Here is a 14605-nt window from a genome sequence, read left to right on the forward strand (position 1 = left end):
CTAGTGTTATCGGTTATACATATACCCATCATCCTTTACAACTCTGAAAGGTGTGGTCTGAACCATCTCCTTTATAAATGATTATCTTTCTGGTGTGCATATTATTTAGAAGAGAATGGTAAAACTCAATAGGTGGCATATGAATTCTTGAGAAATCTATGATTTATTCATAACATCTTCTTTGTCACTGGTTATGTGGAAGACACTAGTGATAAAGCTGATAACAGCTGTGATTTGTATCGCTCTTGGTGAACCTTGTCTGGTTAACCAATCTGACCCAGCAAATGTTGAAGTGTTGCACCAGCTCGATTTGCCTCGTAATATGTCAACATTACACATTTCAGTCAGTAGTCAATGATAGAGGTCATTCTCTGTTAGATACCCCAATCACTACTCATCAGTCACTACATTTCCTGGACTGTGGTACTTCTTCTTATCGGCCAAAATCCACTGCAAAGACGCTCGCGCCAGAAGATATGTTATCCAGAATAACTAAGGCATGATCTGTTTTAGAGAAACCTGTGATGAATGCTCTCCAAAAAACACAGCAAAGTTATGTTATCCAGAATAACACGACATGATCTGTTTTAGAGAACTCTGTAAAGAATGCTCTCCAGAAAACCATGCAAAGACATGTTATCCAGAATAACTAAGCCATGATCATCTCTTTTAAAGAACATAACAAAAAATGCACTTCAGAAAACCTGACATCACTGACATCATGCTCTCCACAATAAGTCTGCAAAGGCATGCTATAATGAAAATTCCAAATAGGAATAAATTCCTGTGATATGTTTTTGTTCCCAAGGCTTTTTGTCTGAAAGTTATTACAAAGGTGTCACGTCAACTAGAGCCACTACTCTCTGCTAGCTGCTCTTAATATAATATACATGCAATCTGTTGGATGTGCTTTCCAATCAGTTCGTGGATGTTTTGTTGAAATAAGAAATTTCAGAAAGAAATTTGCTTTTTGGAGGGAGTTAATATGTCTGTCATTTTTGTATTGCAAGTTTTGAATATATGTCAGAGAATGGTGTCCCTTGTCTCTTCACTGTGAGCGGAGTAGACACATTTGGCAGCTGATATGTCCAGATGCCGCTGGTTGTAGACAAGTTTGGCCAGTCCCTGTGGATTCTGCATTGACTGCACACGCCAGTTCAGGCGGGAATCCATCCCCAGCATTGTTAATGCCATAGGTCATCCCAATGCAGCTTCCACGATTTGGGAACAAAATCAGATGAAACACCATCTAGTTGATAACCCTACTGTCTGGGAAAAAAGTGTTATGGAATGATGGTGTATTGATTTACCTTTGATGTTATAGTAAATAATGAAACATTGCTGGGGAAAGGTTAGGCAGTCACTATCATAGATAATAGGATTGTGTGGATAAACAGCTCACCTGCCCGGGCCGGTCGCTGCATATCAGCTTTAATGAGGCTAAGTATGCAGGTGTTAGAAATTAAATAAAGACATATTGTATTGCATTTGGTCTTTTAATTTGTTTACAAGAGAGATGCATAGATATAGCTTCCATACACATTGTGGTACATTTATAGCGCACGTATAGCTCATAAATAATGTTGTTTACTTCTATGACATTTATCCACAGTCAATACTGCTTGTCAACAAACCATTCTCCACCACAAACAATCGGCATAGGAAATGTGCCAGATTATAACAGATGTGCCAACATTCTTGACACTGTCCTAATCCAATAAACACTGAAACGTATAATACAAGGGAAGTAACTCTCACATAAAAAATGTCAGTTCTGGCTTGTTTTGATAGACTGTTTGGGTAATACCTGGGTTTCCTCTGGCAATTACCTTAGCAATGTACTCAAGTACCTGGCCATGCAGATTCAGCAGTGTTCCTTAAATATCTTCCATGACATCAAATTTTCCATAGGCATTCATTATTAGATTTAAGAAAAAAGTCTTTCTTAATTATTTAAATGCTTTCCTATGGAAAATTTGAAGTTAACAAATGTTTAAGAAACTTGAGCCAGGTGTAAGGAATGCTCAAGGGTAAACAACATTTAGCATGTTACAGGAAATACCAATGTTTGGAATATAACAATGATTAAATATTTTGTGTGTTGCAGGTGTACGTCTTGACCGAGTAAGAGGTGGGAGGCAGAAGTACAAGAGAAGCTTGGACAGTCTCAGTCAGCCACTCATACAGCCTATACTGCCCATGGTGAAAAAGGCATGCTTTGAATGTGAGTAAGCTACAATTGTTCATGGCTTTACTTCGTGTATGTTATTTAGAAGTTAAATTGGTTGGATCCAGCATCCGAGAAGTCCCCAGTAAACTTATCGGTGAAATAAAATCTGTCTGTGCCATAAACGACAGGTGTGATTTGTTTTATGCTAATCTATATTGGCTATATTTTCTCCACTTTGTCATTATAAATCATGTATGTAATTATGGTTGCCTTAATTATATAAAGCATTGGTAAGTGTGGTCTTTAATCTTGTAGGATGAATTCATAATATTTGATGTTTGTTTAAATTACAGTCCAACATGAAAACAAGATTTTGACCCAGTTGCTGAACATTGAATCACAGTTAGACAAACTATATGCCAACCCAGAGCCAGAGCTTGTTAATGATGAGATGCGTTTTATAGCAGCCTTTTCTGACCTAGCTGACAGAGAATTGGTCATTACTATAAGCTGGGCCAAACAGGTGCCAGGTAGGTAGCATTAGGGTCAAACCTGTATAGAATACAGAGGATAAAAATTGTTCCTCACCAAGACAAAAGAGGTGGTTGGTGAAAGGTTTTCTCGTAAAGTATTAGCACTAAGGTTTTTGCTAAGTTGATAAGGTTTACATCACAAGCTTGACAAAATGAATAATTGCTTGTGTAAAAAAAATGTTTTGAAAAAATAGTACTTTTGACAGATTGATTATTTGACAAACGATTCCTTAACTTTTTTTTAAATTTTCTTACATTAAAATCAATAATTGGTAAGGCATAATTTCACAGAGATCTTGTTTTATTGTAATTAAATGTAAAATTGCTGCTATATGTTTGGCCACTACAAGCTAGGGTAGATATAGGGGAAGTGAAGACAAGAATGCTGAAGGTGGTACCAAAAGTAGCAGTCTTAAAAATTAATTAAAGTTAGTTGCTCTTCAAACCTATTCCTGATACTGGAATATATAAATTTATGTCCAAATGATATTATATCTCTTTGCCTGTTTATATGTACATGTATACTAATTGTTTATAATGATACACAGGCTTCTGCAATTTGTCGCTGAGTGATCAGATGAACCTGCTACAGCACTCCTGGCTGGAGATACTCTGTCTGAATCTCGTGTTTCGATCCTGCCCCTACATTGGCTACATTCGCTTTGCCGAAGATTTACAAATGACAGTGGATGAGTGTAAAAAATGCCAATGCAGTCCAGAACTTGATAACCTCACCCGCAAACTCGCCAAAAAATTCACAAATATGGGAGTAACCAAGGAGGAATACCTTCTACTAAAAGCCATGACACTGTGTAACATAGGTATGGTCGTATTTATATGTTTTAAACGAAAGTGGCCCTGAAAATAAATTAGCTGTCTGATAGCTAGAATTATATATACATTAGAATTGTTTTAAACTTCTTGAGTTTTAAGAAGGGTATTGATTAGCGTAAGCTGTAATCGTGCTACGATGTCTGGGCTGTGGTTACGGCAGTGCTGAAGATTGTAATTATCTGGTAGAGATACATCTATTGACTTTTATCAATATTACATGAGAATGCACCATATGGATTCCAGCATGCAATATTCATACGGGATGCAGGGAGAAGAAACATTCATGAGTCATCTGCTGCAGTCTTACCACTAAATCAAAATCTGATTGAGCTCTGTGGCCCTCGTTAAGGTTACACTCATTCCTTCATTAACTGTTACAGCTTACCGAAATAATTTATGGCTTTCCGTAACAAAAGGTGATGATTAGTATTGAACACGGGTACAGACGCATCTTTACATAGAAGATTATTAGTCAAAAGATCATTGTAAGAATATGTTATAATGGACAGGTTTATTATGAGTACGAAATGGGAATTCTTTAAAATCACTTAATATTATTTGAAATAGTTGTCTTAATTGTCAGCATATCATTAAAAGTATTACCGTTGAATACCACAAAGAATACCAACCCAAATACCCTGTTTAAAGTGGAATGATTCCATGCATGCCCCAGTCATTACCTACAAATGATGTCTTAGTTTTATTTTCCTGGGTGCCCTTTCTGGATTTCAATAATCTGGCCCTAGCATCTCCGATGTCCCTTAAAGAAAAAACAGCTGTATGAAGAAGCTTTGTATTCATTATACAGCATACACTTTATCTACTGCTAAATTCATATGTAAAGGTGATATTCAGTTGTGTCTTTTGTGCAATCCTTTTAGCATGATACCCTGTTAAGATGAAATTATTTCAAAGGCCGAACATCATCTTCAAGAGATGAGATTATTAGATTGTGTTTCATTTTAATGCACTGCTATTAAGAGTATCTAGTAGGAATCTAAGGTACAGGAACTTACTGTGTGTATTTGATTTACAGATGTCGTGATCGAGAACAGTGAAGCTGTACGCAACCTTCAGGACAAACTCCAAGACGCCCTTATCGACTACGTGAAGTCTCGGTATGCTGGGAATCTGCGCCGCCTCGGCCATCTTTACCTTCTCCTGCCCCCACTTACACACATCAAGCTGCTCGCCAAACAGTACTGGTTTGATGTGAAAAAGGATGGACGTGTCATGATGCACAAGCTTTTCTTAGAAATGTTGGAGGCAGATTCTTGATAAATCACCATGAAATTAGGAAGAAAGATTTTTGTCTGCGTGTGATATTTTTATTATGTGCTTGTGTGGACCTAGATCAGCACAAACTGCGGGAGCTGCCCGCGGCAGAACGGGTCACCAGCCCAAACGTCCGCGGCTGACTTACCACAGTTTCTCGTGTCTTAGGAAGGTAGACTTTTAAGTGTTAGAGATGTAGATATGTTTATGCAAAATTAAGATCCACAGTTTTTGCAAATGATGTTGATGGTTAGAAAAAGTATGTCTGCATTTGAATTGTCATACTTGATCGCAAACTTTCACAGAAAATATTGTAACAATATAATTTTTGTTGGGAGAACTGTGTGTGGTCATACCAAAAAACAAGTTGGTGATGGAAAGCAGGAAAGGAACATTGAATCTAGTTTGAATATATGCAGCCACATTTTTTTTAGTCGTCTCATTTGCGAAGATGTTGACGACCATTGCAGACATGAGGTTGCCAGGTCAACATGTTCACAGTGTACTTCGTGGACTTAGAAAAATAGTATATGTGTGACTTGTATGTGTGAATACAAATATATATTATATATATATATATATAGAAAAAGATATATATAATGGAAAAAATGTTACAACTAGAAATTACTCAACCGATAATACCAGTTTATTATACACAGGAGGCAGATCCTGGATACCTAGTAGGTATGTGGAAGTCCTAACTACTATAGGACTTTATTCCTATGGAGACTGCACGCTCTGCTACCACCTTGCAGGCTCACTCGGTAGATCACCAACACTGTGAGCTGATTGGTGGATGCTAACGTCCACTCTCAGCGCTAGTACAACGGACCAATCAAACACTGCATTGTATCAGGATTGCTAACGTCCCCTCACAGCGCTAGTACAATGGACCAATCAGGTACTGCATTGTATCATAAGAACGTCTTCCATCTTAACTTATTTACAAGCAATTTGATTGGTAACGCTACATTTGCATTTATATGATGTATTGTGACAGAACAATATATTCACCGTCTTAAGATGCAAATACACTGTATGTATTTTAACGTCTTCATATAAGGATCAAAGATACAGATACATTGTCCACATCATTTCAAAACTTTGTAAATATACGCTCATTAAGTACATCTTCGTTACCCTTTGTATAATTATCATGTGTGATTCAAGATTTTATTGATTACTTTCTGTGTGTGTCAAAATACCATATGATTCTAGGATTCTGAAATCTGAGGTCTGAGTTTTAAAAAATAAATGTAGCATTACTTGTATATGTTACTCCAAGTAATGTACTAGTAAATATGATTGAATTTCATTAAAGATAGTATGATTCAGGAAATGTATCTGTAAAAACATGTAAAAGCTAATTATTCAAAGGTGAAAAAAACAACAAAAGATATTTAATTTCTGTAATGAAAATCTAATGCAAAGATAGCTGTTACACGAGTTGATTGTGGTGAATGAGATTTATAGGGTAGATTTAGAAGACATATCAGATTGTGATGCCGGCAATAGACCGCTAGCTAACCGTATCATCGTCGTAGCCACTATAGGGCATCGTGATAGTAGAAGCTGTGTTAAAATAACACTGTGATAATGTAGTAGCTAGCCAATTATATGTCTGTTTAAAAGTCGTACTCTATATTTCAGATTTGTTTTTATTTACACAGTCAGGTCATTTAGAAAATACACATATATTATATATTATCTATATTACCCAGGAAAAACAGATAGTTGGCCGTTATATCAGTGGTGTGGTACATTAAGCACCATCTTATACTGTACTCCTCATATCCTTGTTGTCTGTATTGTGTACTCAGATCTCATTGGTTAACATGTTTTGAATGGCAGCATCAGAAGAGGTGGGCGGAGCCTAGAGTATGCGAGTGAACCAATATGAATGTCATTCCATTTGATTAATTCATCATGTCTGTAAGATGCATTTCCATGATCAAGAATTTAGCCTTCATAGTAACACCCAGGAGTAAGAGGATGAAATGAAAAACTAATCTATAAAATAATTATGAAAAAAAAAATAATGAAAAACAAAAATGAGGGAATTAAAAAAAAAAATAAAAAAAAAGGAAAAAATAAAAAAAGGAAAAAAATAATGAGAGAGAGAAAAAAGGAAAAACAAAAGAATGTCAGAAAATGTTTAAATTATTAATATTTACAATTTGAAACATGTCCTGCAAGATATTTTGAGAATAAATGGTATGAATCTGTGTGATTTGGTCAATGACCTATAGTTAAATGTGTGTAGAAAGTAGATACAAGTTACTTTGCTCAAATTTCTGTTTAATGCCAAATATACACAAATATGCATATATTTATCATACATATATGTATAAACATCTAATGCCTGTTTTCAAGTAGTTTGTAGAAAACTGCATGTTCTTGCTACTTAATTTGATACACTTACGATGCCGTCCGAGCTTTAACACATGAATTTATTCACCTACTTTGTTTTTACATGTAAAGTTCAGACTACATTAAAAATGAAGTCATTGGTAAAAAATATTTTCTTCTCTTCTAGTCAATGTATGGATGGAAATTGTTAGCTTCTGAAAATGTGATACCCCCAATGTACACGACCACAAGTTCCCTGTATTTCACCTCTGATGTGTAGCTACAGTATCTTAAATGTCTGTCAGCCCCAATTCTCCAAAGTCATTTGTGACATCTGTTAATGAAGATCTCTTTAAATTTTGGATAATAGACTACCAATGCCCTTCGTCACATTTCTAAAATATCTTAAATTTCCAGCAGGCCAGATTCCTAGCATCCTTTGTGACATCAGTTTATTATTTAAGATATATGTTAAATATTTGACAGCAGAAATTTGTCATATCTATAAAAATATTCTAAATGTTTTAGATTTCAAATTACTGGACAGTGGTCTCCAGTGTCCTTTGTCACTGCAGTGTAAAACCTACCAAATCCTAGAAACATATCTTCATAAGTTATCGGATAAGTAAAATGATCCTGTATATATATATATACCAGTAGAATTAGATTTACAGTATCACAGAGAATCTATAATTAGGTCAATTTAACTACAAGAATGATAATATTTCGATGAAGACTAATCGTGTATGAGAGTGTTGAGACATTGTGTAAGGTAAAAGTGACGTTGAGTGAATGTCGCCCCTCTTCCTCAACATATGCAGTCCTGTACATAATGTGCTCCGCCCACCTTTGCATGTCCATTGCTCATCCAGACCCTGTACGTATTCCTCCCCGTCTGTGAGATGACCGTTATCATTCCTTGTGTAGCATGTACATATTGGTCGACCCGTGTGTGGGTAGGTATGGCCTCATTATTATTGACGATGATGAGTTAGTCAGGTATTGTAGTTGTCTTTCACCATTTACAGGTATCAAACTCATTCATCATTTGTTTTGTGTGCAACTATTTTCTGAACAGATTCTGCACAGCTTACATCATAGTACGATATTACCATGTCTTGTTACACTAGTCAAAACTGCATTTAAATCTCGGTCCATTCTACAACTATCTCGACACAGAAGACAACGGCGTCTTGCACAAAGATGGACTAGATATTCTGTCTGCCCCCATCATACGGTCTGTAGGATAGATAATTGTTTTCATGATTCCATCGAATATGGTCAGTACTATCAGTTATAATTGAGATTATTTATTTATAGTGTGCTTGTAATTCATTTTCAAAAAATGGCTAAAAGTCATAGAAATAAGAGATGTCCATCTTACTTTAAAAAAAAAAAATCTGATAGATACAATTTGTATCCCATGCATTTTTAGTTACGTTATTCCAGTACATTATGTTGTGATATTGAAACAAATTCAGTTTAAACCTAGGTACACAATCTGATTTGAGATATATCAGAAAAAAATGATTTTTGCAGTTACAAACGTGTGCAAATCTGTTCAAAAACCTTTGTACATTATTTTTTACTTGTTAACTATGTTGAAGTGTGTTATTTTTAGACAGAAAAACAAAAAAGTTATAAAAAAAAAATATTAGAAAAAAAAAAGATTGTTATTGAATATTTGTTATGAAATTGATGTGAATGTAATCACATTTAGGTACAAATTTGTATATAGAGTTTGTGGTATATATCTATACAATTGTATGTTCTGTAACCTAGAAGTATGTGACAAATCACATTTTCTCGCTTTCAAACGAAGAGTTCCCCGTAGTGTGATTAAATCGAGAAACTGTTACTAAATCCTTCACTCCTAATTTGGGCAAGAAGGTTTGGAATTGTTCTGTTTGATCGCTGAGAAGAGTGATTCAACTTATAAACCCACACAAAGAGTGCTAAACTAAATATTGTAGAAGTCTAGTTTTTGTTTTCCTATTTCCTCAGTGTGTGTTGATTTTTTTTCCCTCTTAAATCTTCTTTCCTAACTTATTAAGTTTGTGAACAACTTGTTTTAACAAAGTTTTTAAAATGTATGAGATTGTTCTGTCATATTTGCCAACAAAATAAAATTTAACCATTTACAATTGATTTCAAGATAATATGGCTATATCGTAAGTGTATATATATGAATCGGATCATGTATTGCTCCAAGATTTGTTAAAGAGCTGGAAATTAGCTTTTCGTTGAGAAGAAAATAATTTCAATTAGTAAAAAATTAATATGCAAGGATGATTGTGGTGAAATGATGCTATGTGTCAGAATTGTGTTTGACACAGAAAGGAACCCAGGGCATTGTTGCGCAACTTATTTCTGTGCTGTTGAACATGAATTGAATTAACACTGAAGCAGATTTGTTAAGTTTGTTAGTGTGCGGTCATACTTGACTGTACAACATCCGAAATAGAATTTATCTGTATGCAATATTTTTTTAAGGAATTTCTTTATTTCATTGAACATTGTTGTTGAATTTATTTTTGTCTAATTTAAATCACGAGAACATTTGAGAATACAGAAAAGGTAATTTCATTTGTGATTAACAGGTTTTTTTCCCCCTCTGTCTAAAAACAATCATTACAATACAAATAATATTTATCATAGAGAAATGAGTTATACGGTGATGTGTCATATAATTACCGGGTTGATAATGAATTGATCATTTCTACCCTGGCTAGTTGCAGTGCTATAGTAATTGTCTCTGTTAATTTATTGTGAGTTGTAATATTTTACCAAATTGATTTTTATTCACAGAATGATAATTTATACACTAGTAATTTTTAGCTCAATATTGTTTCCATGCAGCCTCCTTGTGGATTACCAATTGTACTGGTATATGCCACAAGTCATAGATTTAGTCCATCCTGCTTATCATGGGTTTTTTATAAATATATTTTGAGTACAATATTTTGTTCTATGATAGTTTAAGTTCCTTTTTGACAACAAGTTCCTTTGGTGAAGCATTTAGTGTACAGACTATGTGTCGACTACATTCCTAATAGATTACTGTTACCTAGAGTATGTGTTATTCCTATGGAGTCTTAATGTCTTGCCAAGCCATCAACAATTGTATAAGCTCTGTCGTACTGCCAAATTAAGTCACATCATACTTATTAAGAATTTTGCATATCTCTTGGTTATCTCCCTTAGACAGTCCAAGGCTGTTAAAGATCCGAACTGACCAAAAAGTATTAAGATGTTAGTGTAGAGTACTAACCATCAGCTGTAACACCAGACATATACGCCACTTGTATGGTTTCACCAATATACTAAATTCAAAAACAAAAACAAAATCTCAATTTATGCAAATTACAAAAGTTTGTAGAATGAAACCATGCTTCTGTCACTAAACAAAAAAGACAGAAAAGTGAACTTTAAAACTTCTTACATAGTCGCCAGTTAATTTTAGGTCTACTGAGTTAGTTCATTGGTATCTACAGTGATTTATGTAATGAATCTAATGCTAAAAGAATCTCTTACTTATTGAAAATAATATTTGTAACTAAACCTTTGGACTTTTTTAATCATAATTTATCAATGTATGAAGTGAAGGGATATCAATAGTTCTAAGCTAAACCATGGATTTAGGGGTCGTGTTTGATTGAGAGTGGTTTTAATTGTCTTTTTTCTGTAGTGTAAATGTCAGCTCACTTCGTGCGATATAGGACTATCAGTATTATTATGTTTGGGAGAAGTCATCGGTGTTACACATAATGGGGTTTCATTTTACCAGTCTTTATCGTTCAAACTGGCATTTAACCATGCCATAGTGATGGTCAGTGTTTCTCTACAACTGTAATCATGACACACAATTCTGTTTGTATTTTGACAGTGAAGTTGTAGTTCATACATCAGTAAGCAACTTGTAGCATAATGATTATCTGTACATCTTGGGTACCAAAGCTTTACGGGCAGAAATCCATTTAGTATTATCCACCTTTGCCAGGGTACCACACATCAAGCGGATGCCATCTTGAATCATGAAGAACAAAATAACATTGTGTCATGTTTACATCTGACCATTATTCTACTGTACGAAACACATTCACTCCATCAAATGTAAGAATTGGGAGATCAGTGCATAGTTTGAACTTTATGCAAATGAACTTGGCAGGACTTCTTAAAAATCTTTTAATAAATATAGTTTTGATTGATATACGTTAAGTTAGTGACCTGTTCCCAGTTATTGCTTCGATATCTTACTATTCAGTTAATACAAATACTGAAAATGGAATTTTTGAGATTTGTTTAATTGATATCTTTTTTAGGTCTTTGATATTTATGAAAATTTAGTTATGAATTTCAATATTCTTCAACATATTCCAGAAGAAAGATAAACATTCAGTCATTGACTTTTTATTAGGGTAGCCAAGCTTTAAACTGGGGCCCTTATTTAGGTTTCTGTAACAAATATCTATATAACTCCTATAGCATTGAGAAATCAATACTAGAGATCTCCAAGAGGTCTTTGATTCCTGGACGAGTTGTCTGGCTTCCTCGTCGTGTTTGTAACCCTACTTCCAGTAGACAACCACCCCATCACCTTTTTCATGAAAAATGTATAAAACACATCCAAAGGTTAAAAACTGTTTGGTTTTCTATTTAACTTCATATCAATAAGCAGTTATGTTTTATACTTTGAAAAAATCAAGAAAAGTAATGCATGCTCATGAAAAATTTTAAATCTTCCAAAACTTGTTTTATTTTTTTGTAAATTATTATTTTCTATTGTTTGAATATTCATTTACTATATGTGAAAGTGATTGTGATAAATCATTTTGACACCAAAAATTTATTTATGGTTCAACACTTTCCCCACAATGTGCTACGAGCATCATTGAGAAATGAGAGAATTTGCCGCATACAAAATTCAAATGCTACATATTTATTTGTCAGTATAATAATTTTACACCAGAGTCATTATTTTTAGTAAATCATTTTTACACCGAAATCACTATTTATTTGCATTTTGCTGTAGATTCTATGTTGACATGCCAATACCACCACTACCACCACCACCATCATCAACATCATCCTTAGTGGTGGGGGCCGCTGGGACAAGCCAGCACCCCTTACCCCTTCACTCGACCCCGTTATTTCTTTCCAATCTAGCATATCCACCGTATGGTTAACGAAGGCAGCATTACAGTGTGTTCTGTTTGAATGTAGAGATGCTTCCTGGCAGTCTAGGGGTCCCCACCACTTGTCAGCCCTGTAGTGATGGATGATATGGTGACACTAGATTACCTATCTAGAGTTTCTGCAGTAACATTGCATGAGTTTGGAATCAGATTGTTACATTATCAATATTGTGTGCATTTCTTTATCATTAATTTCCTCAGAAGAAGAAAATTATTTATCTAGTTTACTACATATATATTATGTCGAAAATTTTACTTTTCCTGGATTTTGTTTGGTTTCACATGCATTTCATGTGAATCGTTCTGAAATAAAACAGCTTTCAAGTTTATATGGATTTTGTTTTTCTTTTTGAATATTTTGTACTCTAAACATACATAGTGTTATTTTAACATACATAGTGTTATTTTAACATACATAGTGTTATTTTGTACTGTAAACATACATAATGTTATTTTAACATACATGATGTTATTTTAACATACATAATGTTATTTCAGTGCTTTTTACACTAAAAGCATTGCACTAAATGATGATTACACTAATATCACATTTTATACAATATATATTCCTGTGGAAAATAAATTTGGCAAGCCAACTATCAACGTGTTAAATCTTAAAATTTGAAATATGCTAAAACTTGGATGCACAATTAAGTATGTTTACAGTACTGGACAATTTTGTTTACATGGATATCATCAATGACAGTTCCCCAGTGTGAAAAATCAACATAGTTTTGGAAATATAATTCTATGATGTAAAAATTCTATTTTTTAAATCAGTTATCTGGTAATCAGCCCAGGAGATGATATGCAAATTCAAAAAGAGATGATGATTGTCAAAGGTGCAATAAGTGGGTTAGACGTCGCTAGCCAAGTGTGTTCAATACAATACTCTCCCATTCACAAGAAAGTATCATATAACAAGAGGCCCAACGGGCCTTAACGGTCACCTGAGATTTGAAATATTTCAGTTAATGTAATTGACCCTTTTTGGCCCCACCCATCAGTCCTTGGGGACAGTCAGGGCCAACATATGCATATTAAGCTGACATCCCTTGCTGATAATTTTAAGAAAGTTAAAATGAATTCCAATAGACATAAAACAAATGATTGTCAAAAATATGAATTCCCTATATAAACTATTGCAAAGTTTACTCTCTCCCAAGGGGCAAATGTGAAACCTCAGGGTCATGAAATTCACAATTTAAGTAAAACACCATAAAACCATTCCTTCTATGAAAAGTTTTTGATTCTATCTTATATAGGTATTGAGAATAAGATTTTGAAATTTCAGTCAATTTGACCCTTTTTGCCCCGCCCATCAGCCCCTGAGGTCAGTCAGGGCCAACATATGCGTACTATCAAACTGTTATCCAACGCTGATAATGTTAACCAGGTTTGAATAAATTCCAATACAAATCCAATAAATAATAGCCAAAAATGTGATTTCCCTATATAAACTATAGTAAAGTTTACCCCCTCCCCAGGGGCAAAACGCGAGACCCTAGTGTCATTAAATTCACAATTTTGGTAAAGCACCATAAGACCCTTCCATCTATGGAGAGTTTTTGATTCTACCAAATATGAGAGTAGAGAAGAAGATTTTTGAAATTTCAGTCGATTTGACCCTTTTTAGCCCCGCCCATCAACCCCTGGGGGTCAGTCAGGGCCAACATTTGCATAGCATCAAAATGTTATCCTATGGTGATAATGTTGACCAGGTTAGAATGAGTTACAATACAAATCCAACAAATAAGTCAAAAATGTGATTTCCCTATATAAACTATAGTTAAGTTAACCCCCTCCCCAGGGGGAAAACGTGAGACCCCAGGGTCATGAAATTCACAATTTTGGTAAAGCACCATAAGACCCTTCCATCTATGGAGAATATTTTATTCTACCATATATGAGACTAGAAAAGAAGATTTTTGAAATTTCAGTCAATTTGACACTTTTTAGCCCCGCCCATCAGCCCCTGGGGGTCAGTCAGGGCCAACATATGCATACTATCAAACAGTTATCCAACACTGATAATATTAACCAGGTTCGAATAAATTCCAATATAAATCCAATTAATAATAGTAAAAAATGTGATTTCTCTATATAAACTATAGTAAAGTTTACCCCCTCCCAAAGGGGCAAACGTGAGACCCAAGGGCCATGCAATTCACAATTTTGGTAAAGCATCACAAGACCCTTTCATCTATAAAGAGTGTTTGACTCCACCATATCTGAGAGTAGAGAAGATT

The 14605-nt window shown here is 34.6% G+C and overlaps 1 protein-coding gene across 4 annotated transcripts in view; it reads left to right on the top strand.

The window, feature by feature from the left end:
• Positions 1 to 12685, top strand: part of LOC117323436 (estrogen-related receptor gamma-like) — a 92123-nt gene extending 79438 nt beyond the window's left edge. For all 4 annotated transcript variants that reach the window (XM_033878669.1, XM_033878671.1, XM_033878672.1 and 1 more), the window contains exons 4-7: positions 2108 to 2224; positions 2524 to 2700; positions 3252 to 3524; positions 4574 to 12685. In XM_033878669.1, the coding sequence (XP_033734560.1) occupies positions 2108 to 2224; positions 2524 to 2700; positions 3252 to 3524; positions 4574 to 4815 (809 nt within the window). In that variant the 3' untranslated portion in view covers positions 4816 to 12685. The remainder of the gene's footprint in view (positions 1 to 2107; positions 2225 to 2523; positions 2701 to 3251; positions 3525 to 4573) is intronic.
• The last annotated feature ends 1920 nt before the right edge of the window (positions 12686 to 14605 follow it).

Source organism: Pecten maximus, chromosome 3, assembly GCF_902652985.1.
Source record: "Pecten maximus chromosome 3, xPecMax1.1, whole genome shotgun sequence".
NCBI lineage: Eukaryota > Metazoa > Mollusca > Bivalvia > Pectinida > Pectinidae > Pecten > Pecten maximus.